Source organism: Penicillium riverlandense (genome assembly GCF_028828495.1).
Source record: "Penicillium riverlandense strain IBT 135883 chromosome Unknown utg000003l_segment0_segment0, whole genome shotgun sequence".
Lineage (NCBI taxonomy): Eukaryota > Fungi > Ascomycota > Eurotiomycetes > Eurotiales > Aspergillaceae > Penicillium > Penicillium riverlandense.
Genome location: NW_026643196.1, coordinates 1288763 through 1305167, shown reverse-complemented (window position 1 = coordinate 1305167; position 16405 = coordinate 1288763). Strand labels below are relative to the sequence as shown.

Genomic DNA, 16405 nt, shown 5'->3' with positions numbered 1-16405 from the left:
TATTGATATCAGCGCCTATAGCGCACTTACTGGGACTGGCTGGTCGAGTGGCAGCCCGAATCTTTTGGTCAATATCAGCCCATCTAGCTGCTGATTCTTCCCGGTGGGATGACCGTTCCGGATGGACGCTAGTTTCAGACTTGTTGTCAAAAGTATCTAGTCTGCTTCAAGCTCTCCATACATTTGAGTCATTTATTACCATGATCTATACCGTGGTGTGCGAGAAGGTGGCCTAGCATTACGTAGATTTACTTCTATCGATTCTATATCAAACCTAGTGACCTCTGTTTTTGCCAATCTCGTGGGCCTATCACGGAATATGCTTGAAATGAGATTAGAATATCAGTATCTCATTAGAACGTCACGAATAAGTACACGAAATTTCTTCGTTTGCGCTAACACCAGTCCGCTGCACAACACAGGTAGGCTTATCCCTCAACCCATTAATTGTTTCAGTTCGTCTTCCGAGATAGCAGGTGCCATCAAGTCTAATTGGGCGTCGGCTCCAGGTTGACCAGAACATATATCCCCCCAACTCATATAATCCCACGGGTACTGCGCATCAAAATTGTCGATCTGAATATTCAGCCAATCCAATTCACCTTCTTTACCCGATGTCTCAGCAGTGTAAGCGAAATCAGATGTTTGTGAGACATCAGTTGATTCGACATGTCCGGGAGTATAGGGATCAGTCCGGCGCTTACTGGCCTCGAAAATGCGAGCAATGGCATTTAGGGACTGCTTGGCGGTGGGCGCAAAAGGTTCCATACGAGAGAGTGTGAGCATGGCGGCCTCAACCTGGGCTTTGCAGGACTCGAGAGAGGCGCGCAGATCACTGGCTGTCGAGTCATGGATGAACAGGCCAACTAATGGAACCATCGTTGCCTGGAAGATCATCCAGACGGCATTCCAGCAAATGAATTGGTCCATTTTGTTTGTGGTAGCTATGCTTTCTATAGTTTGCTCGGCGGCTTCTCGACATTTCTCGATGGCTGCACACTCCTCAGTTTGTAGTGTGATATATGGAGCTCGTCGGATTGCATAATTCAGGAGAACTGGACGGTAGAGTAGCATGAGCTGATTCAAGTAGCGCCAACGCATGTTTGTGCGCACGATGCTGATTTTCTCGGAGCATGGTTCATGGTCCTTCAGCACTGGGGGCAAGTTTTCCCACCACTGCTGCAGCTGGGCCCCGCCGCGCGACATCTCTGGAGACCTGACTAGTGGCACAGCAGCCAGGGCCTCCTGGATCTCGGTAGCTATTTTTGTAAAGCGGATATTTTCTACCAGTGGAAGAATATCCAAAACATTTTCCTGTCAAGCGCATGTTAGGGCTATGGCACGCAAAGAGAAAATGAAAGCAACGGACGCACCTTATCTTGGCTGGAGGGCGGCTTTACAGTGATAGCCGGGCCAGACCGGCCCATACTTGGTCTTCCAAGGGTCACACAGGCCCAAGTATCCATGCAGAAAAGGGACCACCAGATACGGCGTTTTAGGTCCGTCAAAGCCGCCTTGCTGGAGTCGGTTGCCTGGGGTCGTGCGGAATCGTTCACCGACTGGCGGCTACTAGTATGCTCCCTGTGTAGTCCAAGAGATACTGCCATCCGTAGAGCAGCGCCCATCAAGGAGTATGCCATGTTAGGCTGGCTTATATAGTGACAGTACCAGCCACCGATAAGCCCTAGAGCCTGGATACTTTCGAGATTCGAAGTACCTAGGGATCTGAGACTGAGATGGCTCATGGACCGATAGAAATAGGACTGGTGGGACTGATCGCTCGCAGAAGTGGCTGCAATGCATCCAAGAGCAAGGACAATATTCAGCAGCGCCAGCCAGTGATCATCCTTTCTCTGGCTGGCTCGGTATGTTTCGCGGAAGCTTTGCTCGTCTATCATTGGCGCAAATGGATGAAAGTATAGGAAATAAGCTTCGAGCATCTCAAGCTCCGAGAGTGATGGTGGTGGATGTGGTGGGAGCGGCATGTGATGGATCCAATCTGAAGGCCGTTCATACCTCTCGGTGGATGGCGTGCGAGCAAAGTGGAACGCACAATGGGGGTCAAGCCAAGTGATAACCTTCAGCACAGCCTGTACAGAAGAAACTCCAAGGTAGGACGAGGGCTGTCGGACTAGGAGTGACAAAGCATTAACCTCATCCGAGAAAGCTCCCATAAGAGCCGTGGTGGAGCCTGCCGGATTGTTATCTGGAAACCCTTCCGGCATGGCCTGAAGTGACTCTAGATTATCAACCTCATTTGACGGCGGATCACTGTATGTGGCATCTGAGACCGAGGCAGGGGGTGATGTCTGGGACTGCGTCGTCAAATTGAGCGCCGCTTGCAGGAGGTTGCGGTCCATGAGACCCGGTAATCGTTCTCGTGGCAAGTTGACAAGATTTTCTGGTGCCACATTGGGAAAGATCTTGCGCAAGACGCTCTTATATTGGGCCATAGTAGGGTGGCTAGTTGACCCGCTAAGCTCGGTCTCATAGATTTGATAATATCAAAAGAAGACTCACCTATGAGGTGCCCGTGGTTCTGAATACTGACATTGGCCAGACCTGTGATACCACCGACAGGACTCGCACGGCTGCTCGCCGTCACATTTGATCTTCCGAGTCCGGCACGAGGTGCATGCATTTGGAATTGCTCGCGGCTGTCCTTCGCGACGTTTGGCACGCTTGCGAGACCCCTCGGCTGTTCCCGAATCAGACTTTTCCACGCTTTCGAATGTGTGGAACATTGTAAGAAACAAGTCTGGAGACCGAATGGAGCTGCGCAGTAGCGGGCAATGATGTGAATCGTTCTCTATGAATGTGGGGAAGAAGGTCCGGCTTAGATGCATTAAACAATCAATTAAGACCCGGAGAGGTGCGAGCCCATGTGATCAGCAGAGGAAGGGACTACAAGCAAAACATCGACGAAATATTGGCCCAACTTCGCTTAGCTGAAACAGTTTGGGTGGCCACCTCGTGTGCTTCCCCGCATTCTGTTCATTCCATGTGTATTCCTCAGCCTATGATCCCTACTGACTATTTATTCCCCCTGTCAGAGCAATCAAATAAAAAGTTGATCAATTTCCAGGCTTGACGGGGTCGTGATCAAGTTCTGGGGATCCGAACCTGGAGGGCCAAATTTAAAGGACAGCGAGTGGGTAGCATCGCATAAACCACCAACTTCCCAATATTATTGGCCTCCCCTGCCTGGCCAGGATGTATCCGTCACAATAATCGGCGCAGCTGGCCCAAAACGTCTACAGCCTCCGGATGATGCCGCTCCGTGCCGAAAAGAGCAAAAGGTGGGGCTAATCCCTGTTGCATGTACCCCGGAGTTTTCGAGACCCCGTCCGGCGGGGTCCAAAGTACGTTCGTTCCCTTATGCGAGCAACTACAGTCTAATGCAAAAGATAGTTTTGAAGAAATTGAAATTCAGCTATAAACACATACATCAATCCATGGCTCATTCGACGAAAAACAACAGATCAACTCCATGAGATCAAAGAAGCCTTAGGTATCACACCACCCCACGCGAACAAAAGACACATAGGGAATAAAAGAGAGATTGAGTGTGTGAAAGGTAAAGAGGGAAGCCATCAGAAATTTGCAAGACAGCGCGCAATAAAACATCCAAATGCAATCGCAAGATTCGCTCGTCAAACTTTTGGCCATGGGTCATTTTTTTTGTGGCAAGAAAGTGGAATGGAATGAAATGCAAGTGAGCTTTGCTGTTGTTCATCCATTTCGATTCATCAAACAAGGCTCCACTGTAAGATCTTGAGGGCAAAAGGTGGGAAGAAGGATCAAGTAATGCGCCTGGGGAAAATCAAGTCTGCCAGCGACTCGTAGACATATAATAGCAGCCATTTGTATCATGCTAATCTTTTGGGAGAGAATACCCCGAACTTCGTGGAATCGTAAAGAACCGACGGTGTGGTACTCGGTCGATTCAAGCCGTCACAGACTCGAACAAAAAATCAAGACGATGCTTATAACGGGAGCTGAGTACGACGCTGAGCATCCATGAGCTTCCGTCGCACGGCCTCGCCGCCAGCGTAGCCGCTTGCCTTGCGTTTCCGGGTCGGGGTGCGCTGGTCCGAGTGTTTGGCGTGGCGAAAAACGCTGGCAGGCCGGGAAGGCGAGTTGGCGGGCATAAACTCGCGGTGCTGGGGCAGCCGCAGCAGCGTCTGATACCGATTGTGGTTACGGCGAAAGGCCGTCACAATGCCCTTGTCGAGGTGGTTGAGGAACTGCTCGGCGTGATTGGCCTGCTGAGACTCCGAGTGGCGTGTCGGGGTTGGTGTGCCCAGGTGCTGAAGGGAAGGTGGGGCCATGGGCGAGATGAGCGTCTCGTCGTCAAATGGCTTGTCCATTTCTTCATCTTCATCTTCGTCAGAAGAGTCATTGCCAAAATCGATAAAATCATCGACATTGAGGGAAGCCTCGGGATCATCTTCGTCGTCTTCTTCGAAGGAACTGTCGATCGTCAAGTCCTGCGAGGGATAGAACGCTTCCGGAGGACCCATAACTTGACCGCCGGGGGTGAGATCGTTGCCGAGGGCTGTCATCATGAGATTGGCGCTGGAAGCAAGCATCGGGCTGAAGTCGGTTTGATTCGGGGATGTGAGTGCATCGGTGTCGCTCTCATCGACCAAGTGTAAAGTGGTCTGGCGCGGGCTGTTGTTGGCGGTGCCCGGCATGCTGTTCGCGGCCGAGTCGAGCCAATCGTGACGGGAGGAAGCATAGGCCGGGATGATTACCAGATGCTTGCCCGTGCAGTCGACGAGGGCCACAGGCTTGTGAGGGTCGGCGACGAACGTTCCCATAATGGGTCCACGGCGGCGTGGAAGACTGTCACACTTGTCGTCACCCGCAGCGATCAGCGAATCAGCCGAGTCCCGACGAAGCAGGGACCGAGGGTGGGTAATCGTCGCCGGGGGCGGGAGGTCTTCATCCGTAGTGTCGCCATCGTCGGCTGGAAATGGATTAGCATAAATACAGCAATGTCAACAAGGTCCGCCTGCATACTCTCGTAACCACTGAGACTCCCTTCGGAGGAGCCGCCATTGGACTCAACATGATAGATATTTCCATGGCCATAGTCCGCATCGCCAAACATCTCTTCTGACTGGCGACGATGGCTGCGGTGCATCTCATTGTCGCTTTCAATCATGCGACGCAGCTGGGGATCCAAGCTGTCCTGCTGCAGGAAATCGCTTGGGATTTCATCGTCCGTGTGGGAGTCGCTGTCGGACGAAGACTCCGAGCGCTCCTCGAAGTGAACTCGTCGAGGCATGGGAGTCTCAAGCGCTTCGCTGGCCATGTCGGTTTCACCAAATGTATCCATGGCGCTGTACAGATGCTCTTCATCAAAGAACGACGCTATGGGGAGGATCATCTGGTCTTCGAAAGTACCCGAGTTGACCCAGTCAATCCCTTCGTGGCCGATTTCAGAGGTCGGCAGGATACGATGATGGTTCTCAGACTCCATAATCATCATCTCCTCCAGTTTCTCAACGTCCTGCTCTTCATCATCACCGTCCGTGATGTAGTCGACGCCCGCATAAATATCATCCGAGCTGTCATCCGACTCGGCGGGATCGCTGCTAATATGATCGTCATATTCCTCGTCCAAGACCCGTCTCCGCTTGTTCTGGGTCGGTTGACGCCCCGCCTTATAGGTTTTGCCTTGACTGCGCCCATAAGACGGGGCCCGCGCTAGTGGCCGGTCTTCTTCATCATCGGCGTCGTCTTCCGACTCGTCCGCTTCTTCGCTCAGCTCCTCCAGGGAGGAGACTGACGATACGCTCGACACGGAGGTCGACGACGCTCTTCGTTTTCTCTGGGCCGCGGCACGGCCGGCGGGTCGGGCATTGCCCGCTTTTTTGCTCTGGTTGGCCCCTTTGGGGGACTGGTCGTGGTGCCGCATGATGTTCGACTCGGGGGTGGTGGGATGGGAATTTTTAGCCGAGCTCTTAGGTGTCCGTTTTGAAGTGTGAGGACTTGACTGTGGCATATTTGGCAATAACAGCAAGTTCAATGTCGTTTGTTCGTAGAAATTTTTGGCTGGGTTCCCCTCGGCCAGTCGATTGCGTCAAATGCCAGTGATCGGTGAGGGGAAGAAGGGTAGAAGGAATCCGAGTGGACTCGTCGGTCGTAATCGTATATCGTGAAACGGGAGTTCGGATTATGGTGATCGGGGTGGGTGGCAGGTCGAGGGAGGAGGAGGGGGAGGAAAGACTTTTTTTTCTCGGGGTATAACACCTCCAGTCCGGCACGGACGCTGAAGTGCTTCTTCTGGGACTGTACTTGGGGGGCAATTCCGACGCAGCGGCCAGCGTCGAAAGAGAAACAGATATCGAGTCGAATTGGGGAATCCTGGGAGCTGCTGGACTGGGGAGCCTTGGAAACAGGTTCCCCAGCGGGGGATTTACAGCCCAGCGACAGCCATTTGGCGGGAATTCTGGACGATATCTGGGAAAAGTGCAGTTCGGATGAGAATCGGATAGGGTATTGTAAGTAGACTGGAAGAGTGTTGTTGGCTTGGTGAAAACGAGAAAAAAAAAGAAGCAGAAGAAGGGAAGGCACGGGAAAAAGAGGCAGAAGTGGATTTTTCCTGGGAAGTGGGGAGCCCCGCTGATTGGTCGGGGGGATGGGCGCCGGGGACCCTTCATTCGTTGGCTCTGTTCACCGCATCTTCCGTTCGACTACAGGACGAAAGAAACTACATCATGGATGACTCGAAAATAATCCTATGGGGGAGAGGGAGTGAGTCCAACTCGAGAGAAGAATGCCGTGGTGGATGGCCAGTCCCACGAGATTGACGATACTTCTGATTCATACCCGTATGACACACGCGCTAGATGGATCATGCGCAACGACGACGCAGAGGCCCTAGAAAGGATCATTGGCTGGGCTGACCCTTTCAGCGGCTGTTCTAGTGATCCGGGAACCTGCAGGAATCCGGTCATGGCCCGACTATCACGAAGGGGCGGTAAGGAGCTCGATCGACACTGCACTCGTCTAGGGTGTGGCTAGTCAGCAGTCTTACCCATTTGGGCATCTCACATTCTTGTGCGGTATATGGTCGTTGGTCCTCCTAGGATGTGAACCGATGGTAACTACCACTCTGTTCTTTTGTTCTGCCGGCTCCGAGCCCGAGATCATCGCCCCGCAGTGGCTGAGTGATGTGATAAAATTCTGTCAACAACCACCCTCACTAACCCTTGAGCATGTTTCACCGCGGCCTTGCACACTGTAGAGAACTAGTTGATTATAGACTTTACACGGATATAGGTGTGACTATTCTGAACCGCCAAACGAAAGAAAAAAGTAAAAAACAAACATGTCCATGAGTCATCATCATCACTAGCAATGGGCGCCACTCTACTGGGTCTCCGCCCGCTCCGATCTTGTACCACGGTACGCCTTCCCCTGAACAATACAAACAGCATGACAAATTTTTCCACTGGCGCAGCATCAAGTGCCCGGGTAAGGAGCAACTTCCTGCGTCGACTGGGATTTGGACCGGGAGAAGATCGAGAGACGTGACTTGGAGCGGGATGGTGGTGGAGCAGAGCTCTGCTTGCCATTATTGGTACCTTCCGAGGCACTCTGCGTCGGCTTCGAGGCGCCGGGCTCGGTCGCGGCCGAAGCACGCGCTTCCTCGACTTTTTTGACGCCCTGACGCACCTCGTCGGGCGAGGCGCCTTGAGGCGCAGTCGTTGTAAGGGTCTCGGTGGGTCGAATTTTGCCCTCGGAGGCGTTCAGGTTCAGTTGGTTGATCTCTTCCTCGGTCACCAGCCGCTCGTTTTCAAGGCGTACTTCACGGCCGCGCTTGTGGCAGTACCATAGCACGAACAGGAGAACTAAACACCAGGAGAGATTAGCATAGACCAAATCAGGAATCGCACCAAGTCACTTACTGAATAGCGCCAACGACCACATCACATTCATGCCCATCACGGCCGGGAATCGAGCCCGTAGAAACGCCACAATGGACCGGAGCATCCCCACAATAGCAGTCGGCTTACCCACCAGCTCCTTCAAACTCGGGACATCGATGCCGATCTTCCCGGCAGCGGCAGCGGCCTTGCCCACATTTTCCATATTGACGCCGCTCGCACTAGCTCGCGCACTGGCAGCCGCAAGCATTTCCGGTGCAAGGGTCTCGGTCCATCGCTCGGGAAGCTTCTCGATCAGCTTTTGTAAGAACCCGGGCAGCTTCGAATAGGTGTCCTGGAGCTGGCGGTTGCCGTTGGTCAGGAGACTCTCAAGGTCATTGTAAGCGGTGGGGACCCCATTAACCAAGTCTTTGAAGATCAACTTGAATTTGCGCAACAATTCCTGGGTCTCGTCGCTGATGGAAAAGACCCGGTTGTTGTCTGCGGCTAGGTTGAGCCGGTCCAGGATGTCCGTTATGTCCTCTGTATCTTGCTGGGTACCTTCGCCCTTATTGGTCGACATATCATTTTTGGTCTCGGATGATTGTTTCTTATCTGATTTGCTTGCTTGTTTATCCTAGAACCGCTGGGTTAGCATGTATCGGGGACGACTGTTGGCTGGGAATAAGACACACCTTGTTCGAATCCGAACTCTTCCTGGAGAAAATAGCACTCCATCTATTCTTTTTCTTCTTCTCCGGCGCTTTCACATCTGATTGACTCGCCGGCTCAGATGTCGGCCCTTCGTCCTTGGACTTCTCACGCGCCTCTTCTCCTAGTTGTTTTCCAAACTCGTCGGAAGGCGACGCGGGCAGCGGGATATTCGCAGCCCCTTCATCCACCACCAGTGGCTGTGGTGGGGCTTCAGTCGCGGCCAGTTGCGGATTTTCGCCGTCGGCGACAGATCGCGGCGACTCTGGCTGCGTGGTGACCTGCTGCAAAAAGGCCTCGTCCTCAGCAGTCAGGACGGGGTTCTGTTCTTTCATGGCCTGTGACGAACGCCGGCGGTTCTTGATCTGGTGGATAAATTCGTTTGCCATGGTGGAGGACTCAAATGGGCGGGAACTGCTGAGGTGTTTCGAGGGGAAACGTAAACCAAGCGCGTAGGTATGTTGGGTCCAAGCGCATGGGAGAGGGCTGGTTGACAGGTCAACTCGTGCTAGTAAATCGAGCGTGAACCAAAGACAGTACTTATTTTGGGACAGTCATGGCTGGAAATTTTGGGTGATTTACAAGAAATTCAAGCTTTCTCTCAATCACCCTTCTTTCCGACCGATGATATCACTGACTGCGCCTCAATCCCCCGCACCCGCCACACTAGATCTCTGCACCGCCACACCCAGACCTACTGCCCGATCTGGATCCTGAGATGGAGACCTAGATGAAGATGAACATGTCGGTAAGATGTAGGTGAAAACGCACCTATTTTTCTCTCTATCTTTGTGTTTATCTACAGATATTTTAACCGAGATCCCCTTTTCTCACTCAAACGGCCAGATCCATCCATTTCACTCATTTCACATGTCTGTCTGATTCCCTGTCCCTCTCTATACACCCTAATGCAGGGTAAGGCGAAGCGAGATATCGATTGCCATCCCCGTGCCAAGCTATACGAGAATGCGGGGAAATCCCTGTCAATGTTACATTGCAGTCTTGATATGTTGGGCACATAAGCCTCGGTTCCAAATGCCGAATCCTCAACTGCCGAACCATCTTCTCTGCATTGCCCTAGGGTGGAAAACGTTGATTTGTGGAATATTAAGCAGATTCCAGCAGTCTAACCCCTCATTACTTATTATTAAATAACATTTGTCAATTTTCTTGCATCACCCACGCCCTAGATCAGGCTTTGGCTTTCCGGATTTTTTCCGTCGGGCTTACCGCAAGCCTATTAGACGCTGCAAGTTACACATTCGAGACGTTAGTACTGGGGTCTATAGATCCATGACCTTAATGGAGACCTGGGACCGGATTGTCTTCGTGGACATCTGTAGTTTCTTCGACGAAGTATTTTCTCATGCAGAGCAGGGCTGCAACAATCCCCATTATTGCCTTGGCATGGCTCGTTTTTGAAGACAGGTCAGCATCCCCATTCTCATTGCAGATTTAGGCTTCCGACTGACCTGCGCCGTCATGAAATCAGGAAATATGTCCGAGCTTTGACTTCCTTCTGAAAACGCTGAAGATTACCCATCGAAACTCAACTCCAGGGCGTTGATGGCCCACTGCTCAAGGATGTGGCTCTACTTGAAATCCATATAGCTCTGCCCAGTATTAAGGAGTATAAATTCAAGATAATCTGTCTACTTGAAAGTATATGATCCAATTCAGCGCCGTTTCTCGCCTCGGCTCACGCCTGCCCAGCCATAATAACCCCACTCACCCTGCTAATCAATCCAAAACGGCGATCGCCCCGAAAGTTTATTTGTACCGATGTTTCCTCAATGCGATATTTTCGTCAGGAAGTTCTGTTTCGGGATATGTCGATATGGCATTTGGAAACATCCGAGGCACTGATCCTTCACTGTCGGACGTTATGGATGAGAGGGATCAGATTATTTAAAGGGCCAGTTTTACCAGCAATCCGTCCTTTCTTCGAGCAGTCCCTGATCCTTCCAAATTGACAATTACCTACATCTTATATCACTTCTTCAAGATGATGTTTCATGCTATTACTACCCTCTCCGTTGGAATGGCTTGCGTATCCCAAGTCCATGCAATTCCCACGATGAAATCGAGAGCCACCGCCGGTATGTCCGACTACTCGAGTAGTTGCACATTAAATTGATAGCTTGAGACTAGACTCTGCAGCCTTTGCTGAGCTCCAGAGGGCCGCCGACTTATCCTCCGCTGCCTATACTGGATGCACAGGTTCGGCGTTTGATGTGAAAATCACGAAGGAGATCAACGATGCCACTACCGACACTCAGGTATTCCTTCTTTATTATCTCTATATGATTCACCACTAACGCCATGCAGGGATATGTTGGGTACTCGATATCCAAGAAAAGGATTTCCGTCGTCATGAGAGGCTCAACAACCAGTTGGTCCCCCTGTTCTTCTATCCTGCAAGAATAGAGTACTCATATTCTCCAGCTGTCGATATCGCCAATGATATTGACACCACCCTGGTCGTCCCGTCCCTTTCAGGTGTCCAGTTTCCCTCTGGGGTCCAGATAATGAAGGGTATTTTCAGTCCTTGGTCCTCGATCCACAGTGATGTGATCTCCGAGGTCGCGTCTCTTATCGAACAGTACCCAGACTACACTCTGGAGTCCGCCGGGCATTCTCTTGGTGGCTCGCTGACCTATCTTTCCTATGTGGCGCTGGCCCAAAACTTCCCTGACAAGCAGATAACCAGCAATGCGATGGCAGCATTCCCTATTGGGAACGCTGCATGGGCCAATTTCGGGAGCTCGCAGAATGGAACATTGAACCGTGGAAATAATGTGGCCGACGGTGTTCCTGTGAGTGACTTCAAGACTTCTATTGCGATATATTTATTCATGGGTACTAACTTTGCTTCTTTTAGAACATGTATGTCAGCGTTCCATATAACTTCGTGCACTATGGAACCGTGAGGAACCCCCACACCACTGAATACATGTTTGCGTCGACTAATTACTATACCACCGATAGGAATACTACAGCTACGGCACTGCTGCTACTTGTCTCAAATGCTCCGGAGAGCGGGACACGCAATGTTCTGCGGGTAATGGCATGGTCGGCGTCACTGCTGGTCATTTCTCCAGCTTCGGAGTTGTGATGGGTGCTGCAGGATGCGGGTCTCTTACTGTGTAGATCTATTGTGGGATATGGGAACTGGCCTAGGAAAATCATGCAGTATGTACGGGTGGGGAAAGTCATGTTGTTGACTTGATCGTGACATTGAAATGAGCGGATGAGCCATTCAACATGGCTCAATATATATATGACTTTTCTTTTGCCAACTGTCATGCAAGTCATGTCCATTGCCAATTTTCACAGCTTGGTAGATTGGAAACAAACCATGACTCTCTGGTGCCTAGGTGCGTTGTCAATTGTCAAACCCTCTCTGTGGTTGCCTGCCAAGCACCTCTAGACACTGGACCAATACCATACCAGGATTAAGCGCCACGTCCCAGACTAGTCCAAGTGCATCACCCTGGTCATGCATTTGATATCACCTGACTGGGTCGTTTAAATACTCGGTCTTCCCCCCTCCCGCTCTTCTTTTTCTCACGCCTGCCAGAGTCGACAACACTCCGCTACGTGGGTCTCACCGACCCGCGCACGCAAAGCCATCCAGGACTTGGTTCTCTCGAGTCTTTTCAATAAGACTCGATCGGAGAGCTCCATTTCGTGGAAAGCGCTTCCAGACTCTCACGTGCCCCTGTGCATGATCTAGCAGCGTCGACAATTCCTTCTTTTGACCAACTCAGATCATTCCTTCCGACCGAAACTGGCAGTCACTCGTTGGGGTGGGGCCACTTGTGTCGTGGTTATGTTCAAGCGCTCCTTTGTGTCCAAGAACCGGGCGGGCAAGGCCGTCAAGGTTGCCAAGAAGAAGTACGACGAGCAGGCGAAGGAGAAGATGCAGCAGAAGGCAGAAAGCCCTCCAGGGGCAAAGTTGGTCAACCAGAAGTTATTTCTGAGGAGATCAAGAGCTGATAGAACACCCAACCAGCCCTCTTACCAGTCCCATCATCACCCTGGTCGTGGGATCGGAGCAGCGTCTTTTCGCCGCACATGAAGATGTGCTGTCGCTGTCGCCGTACTTGGATGCCATCCTCAAGGAACAGTCCCTGCAAGACGGAACTAGGCGGGTGGAATTACCTGAAGAGTGAGTAGTTTGTTAAATTCTTCATACTCGGTTCTTACAAAATCAGGGAGCCCGAGATCTTGTCATGTGTCCTGGAGTTTCTGTACAAGGGCGATTACTTCCCACGCTTGATGCCTGGGAAGCGTCGCGACTCATGGCATCTCGAGAACGCCCAGGACATCAATAACTCTGGTGGCCGCGGGTCGAGCGAGGCAACCATCCTCCACCCCGGTGTGGGAGATGTTGTGCTCCGAGACACAGTGGTGTACTGCGCAGCCGAGAAGTACGGCCTGGAGGAGCTGAAGCGCCTTGCTTTCCGCAAGCAGGGCCTTCAGACTGGCATCCCGGCCGACGTGATCTTGCGATCTGCTCGTTTTGCGTATGACCACACACCGGACTCGGAGTCTCGACTGCGCGCTCATTACCTGGCTCTTATCATCCGCAGCCGCAAGACCTTTAAGAAGAGTGGAACTATGCAGATGGAGATGGAGAATGGCGGCAAGCTGTTTTTTGACCTGTTTGTGGCCATGTGCAACCATATGGACGATCTGACGGAGATCCGGTAGGATATTAACCTCTTTGGTTTTCCTGTCGTTTGCTCACTGCTCCTACTCTCTCTTATCTCTTGCGACCTGATTGCTGATACTCTTTTACTCTACAGCACTATTCGTCCATCTAAGCTGTTCTAGCTGGTTGCTCGTTGCTTCTCAAGCTGGTTACGCGTGTGGGAGATTGAATCGCACATGGGAGGAGATATCTGTTTTTCCTTGCTTTCAACCGAATGACTATTGACATCGCACCAGAGATTGACACAGTGATTTTTGCTTTGAGAGCATGCTAACGTTCTCTTCTCGTGAGGTCGGCCGCCACTTTTTGGTTGGAGATATTCCAGCCCTATTCTTTGGTAATCGCTTTGCATGATTGTTATGCTCCGCTCCACTCTCGTTCTGAATTTTCCTATCTTCTTGTTTGATTCTTCTGCAACAGTCCACGCTCCTTTAGCGACGGAAATAGTCCGCCGTGTACTATACTGACGGGGTTGATCCAAACCCGAGGATGATTAAGAAATAGCAAATGAGAAATCCGGCCGCCTCAACTACTAGCCTCGTGTAGAGATTTAATCTTGTTCTCTCGGTTCCCTGGCGAATGCTTAGGCCCACGTGCACGGCGCCAGGGACCAAGCGGGTGTAATTGGCCGCGAGGATATGGGGTCTGCCCCACCCATTTGTTTACGCAGGCATGCCCACATGCTTGACCCTGATTAGCGAAACAACGGTCGGATATGGTGCCGATGCAAATGGTCGCGCGGTTTCGTCTTGTTAACTCCGTTAGGAAAAGCCTATCGATCCATCGCAACAAGGCAGCCTGTCGCCATTGACGATCGGCGCATGTGCACGGGTGGAGCTGTCTTCATCTGCCGGGCAATTGAAGATTGACGGCACATAAATAGCCGGATAAACCCCAGACCACCATTGAGTTCGATCAACTGCACAATTACCGTTCCCCGCTCCACTTCATCATGAAGACAAGCACCCTCGCGTCCGTCCTGGGCCTGTGTGGCACCAGTCTCGCCGCAGCTGTACACAAGAGCAGCGAGCCCTTCGGCTACAAGGCCGGATCCAAGGAGTCCATTGCCAATCTGAAGGACAAGGTCGAGAACGTCGTCTGGATTCTGCTGGAGAACCGCGCGTTTGACAACATCCTCGGTGGCGTGCACAAGGAGGGCCTCGACAACGTCGTCAACAACGGGCCTTTCTGCAACCCGCTGAATGTGAGCGAACCTCACAGCAAGAAGTATTGCAGCGTCAACAAGGACTATGACTCGGTTCTGCATGACCCAGACCACTCGGTCACCGGTAACAACCTCGAGTTCTTCGGCACCTACTCGCCCAACAATGAGGCCATTGCCAATGGCACATTGACTCCCAGCGTGAACGGGTTCGTCAACCGCCAGAGTGACGCCTACCCTAAGATCTCTGCGCAGACTGCTTCTCGCGAGGTCATGGGCTACTACTCGGAGAGCGAGATCCCGACTTTGGTCGACCTGGTGGATGAGTTCACCACCTTCAACTACTGGCACTCTTGCGTGCCGGGTGTATGTCCGCCGAAACCATTTTATTTTTCCAGCATGCTGACCTTCACAATTAGCCTACCAACCCCAACCGCCTGTGTGCTCTTGCCGGTACCTCCGACGGACACGGCACGAACGACAACAGCTTCGATGTCTCCGGCGTCGACGTCCCGAGTATCTTCCAGACCGCCAGCGAGAAGGGCATCTCGTGGCGCAACTACGACGGCACCAACGGTGCCTTCCTGCCGGATTCACTGTTCTTCAACTGGACCGCCAAGAACGCGAAGTCGAACGTTGTGCCAGTCGAGAACTTCTTCCAGGACGCCTACCTGGGCCTGCTGCCGCAGCTGTCTTACATCAACCCGTCCTGCTGTGGCCTGAACACCAACTCGATGCACCCCTCGGGCAATGTGTCGTTCGGACAGGTCTTCGTCAAGCAGATCTACGATGCCCTCCGCACCAGCCCTCAGTGGGACAAGACCCTGCTTCTGCTCACGTTCGACGAGACCGGTGGTTTCTTCGACCACGTCCCGGCGCCGGTTGCCGTTCGTCCTGACGACAAGACCTACACAGAGGTGGCTCCTGACGGCAGCTCCTATACCTTGAACTTTGACCGTCTGGGTGGCCGCATGCCCACCTGGCTGATTTCTCCGTACACACCCAAGGGCCACATTGAGAACAAGGGTAAGGACCCCGTCACTGGCCAGACGGCTTCGTACAGCGCGACCTCCGTGCTCAAGACCCTGGGCTATCTCTGGGATCTGGAGGATTTCACGCCTCGTGTCTCGCACTCGCCGTCCTTTGATCACCTCATTGGGCCCTCCCTGCGGTCTAACACGCCCAAGGCTCTGGCCAACCCCCACCCGTTCCCGAATGCTGTCTAGGCGTGCATTTGATTAGGAGGATCATTATCAGATGGAGGATCTCTGCTATCATTTCCAATCAACCAATTCATTTCAAAAGCTTGTGTTTCATAGAATAACATTCTAGAATTGTGGGCTGCTAGCATTCCATTAATAGACTTTGGGAGCCCAAAGCCCTAGCAATTAGCTGTAGTTTAAATTGATCCATGCACATACACCACCGAATTACCCCAATGGAATGCTGGTAGACGTGTATTGTACCACGAAGAACCAAGTATTTGGATAGCAAGCATCGTCTGTTGGTAGTGCAATCCCGCTGGATTCTGTCAACTATAGGCTGGAATCTAACTCATGAAGCAATATATTGATTTCTCAATCATTGCATACGATGAAATCACATTACATGCCGGACTCGATCCATCATAGCCGCGAGCCAAATTCTAGTCGTGGTCTACGATCCAATCCACAGAGCGAATCTCAGACCACTGCCCTTTCTATCTCATTAGATGACTTTCCTTCCAATTAATCAATGAGCATGCTTCTCTGGTGGGAAAGCTATCAAGAGATCTATGAGACGATTTATCGATTCACTAGATTCGTCTTTGTCTTTGCCTTTGATATTTACTCCTACAAGATCCCGTCAATCTCGCCATCTACCTAACTCGGGTAAGTAAACCATGCCTTCTCATTTACCTCCATGAATCTTCCATCGTCTATATCACTCCCTACC

General features: G+C 51.8%; 6 protein-coding genes across 6 annotated transcripts; 3 read left to right on the top strand and 3 right to left on the bottom strand.

Moving 5' to 3' along the window:
• Positions 1-435: 435 nt before the first annotated feature.
• On the bottom strand, positions 436-2744 carry N7474_004161 (Zn(II)2Cys6 transcription factor; the record flags this gene model as incomplete). The annotated part of the gene is made up of 3 exons (XM_057195576.1): positions 436-1314; positions 1374-2475; positions 2521-2744. The coding sequence occupies 3 exons, from the start codon at positions 2742-2744 to the stop codon at positions 436-438; spliced, it is 2205 nt and encodes a 734-aa protein (XP_057052972.1).
• A 1242-nt stretch (positions 2745-3986) lies between these two features.
• Positions 3987-6013, bottom strand: N7474_004160 (uncharacterized protein; the record flags this gene model as incomplete). Its single annotated transcript, XM_057195575.1, has 2 exons — positions 3987-4972; positions 5026-6013. 2 exons carry the CDS (start codon positions 6011-6013, stop codon positions 3987-3989), a joined length of 1974 nt encoding a protein of 657 aa, XP_057052971.1.
• Positions 6014-7476: 1463 nt separating this feature from the next.
• Positions 7477-8980, bottom strand: N7474_004159 (uncharacterized protein; the record flags this gene model as incomplete). The annotated part of the gene is made up of 3 exons (XM_057195574.1): positions 7477-7865; positions 7923-8517; positions 8576-8980. The coding sequence occupies 3 exons, from the start codon at positions 8978-8980 to the stop codon at positions 7477-7479; spliced, it is 1389 nt and encodes a 462-aa protein (XP_057052970.1).
• A 1688-nt stretch (positions 8981-10668) lies between these two features.
• N7474_004158 (putative alkaline lipase) lies at positions 10669-11741 on the top strand (the record flags this gene model as incomplete). The annotated part of the gene is made up of 6 exons (XM_057195573.1): positions 10669-10690; positions 10752-10870; positions 10920-10983; positions 11037-11407; positions 11473-11517; positions 11580-11741. 6 exons carry the CDS (start codon positions 10669-10671, stop codon positions 11739-11741), a joined length of 783 nt encoding a protein of 260 aa, XP_057052969.1.
• A 586-nt stretch (positions 11742-12327) lies between these two features.
• On the top strand, positions 12328-13307 carry N7474_004157 (BTB/POZ domain-containing protein; the record flags this gene model as incomplete). Its single annotated transcript, XM_057195572.1, has 3 exons — positions 12328-12548; positions 12607-12745; positions 12813-13307. Coding segments are annotated over 3 exons (855 nt in total), but the record flags the coding sequence as incomplete, so codon positions are not given.
• Positions 13308-14260: 953 nt separating this feature from the next.
• N7474_004156 (putative phosphatidylglycerol specific phospholipase C) lies at positions 14261-15696 on the top strand (the record flags this gene model as incomplete). The annotated part of the gene is made up of 2 exons (XM_057195571.1): positions 14261-14836; positions 14890-15696. The coding sequence occupies 2 exons, from the start codon at positions 14261-14263 to the stop codon at positions 15694-15696; spliced, it is 1383 nt and encodes a 460-aa protein (XP_057052967.1).
• Between the last annotated feature and the right edge of the window lie 709 nt (positions 15697-16405).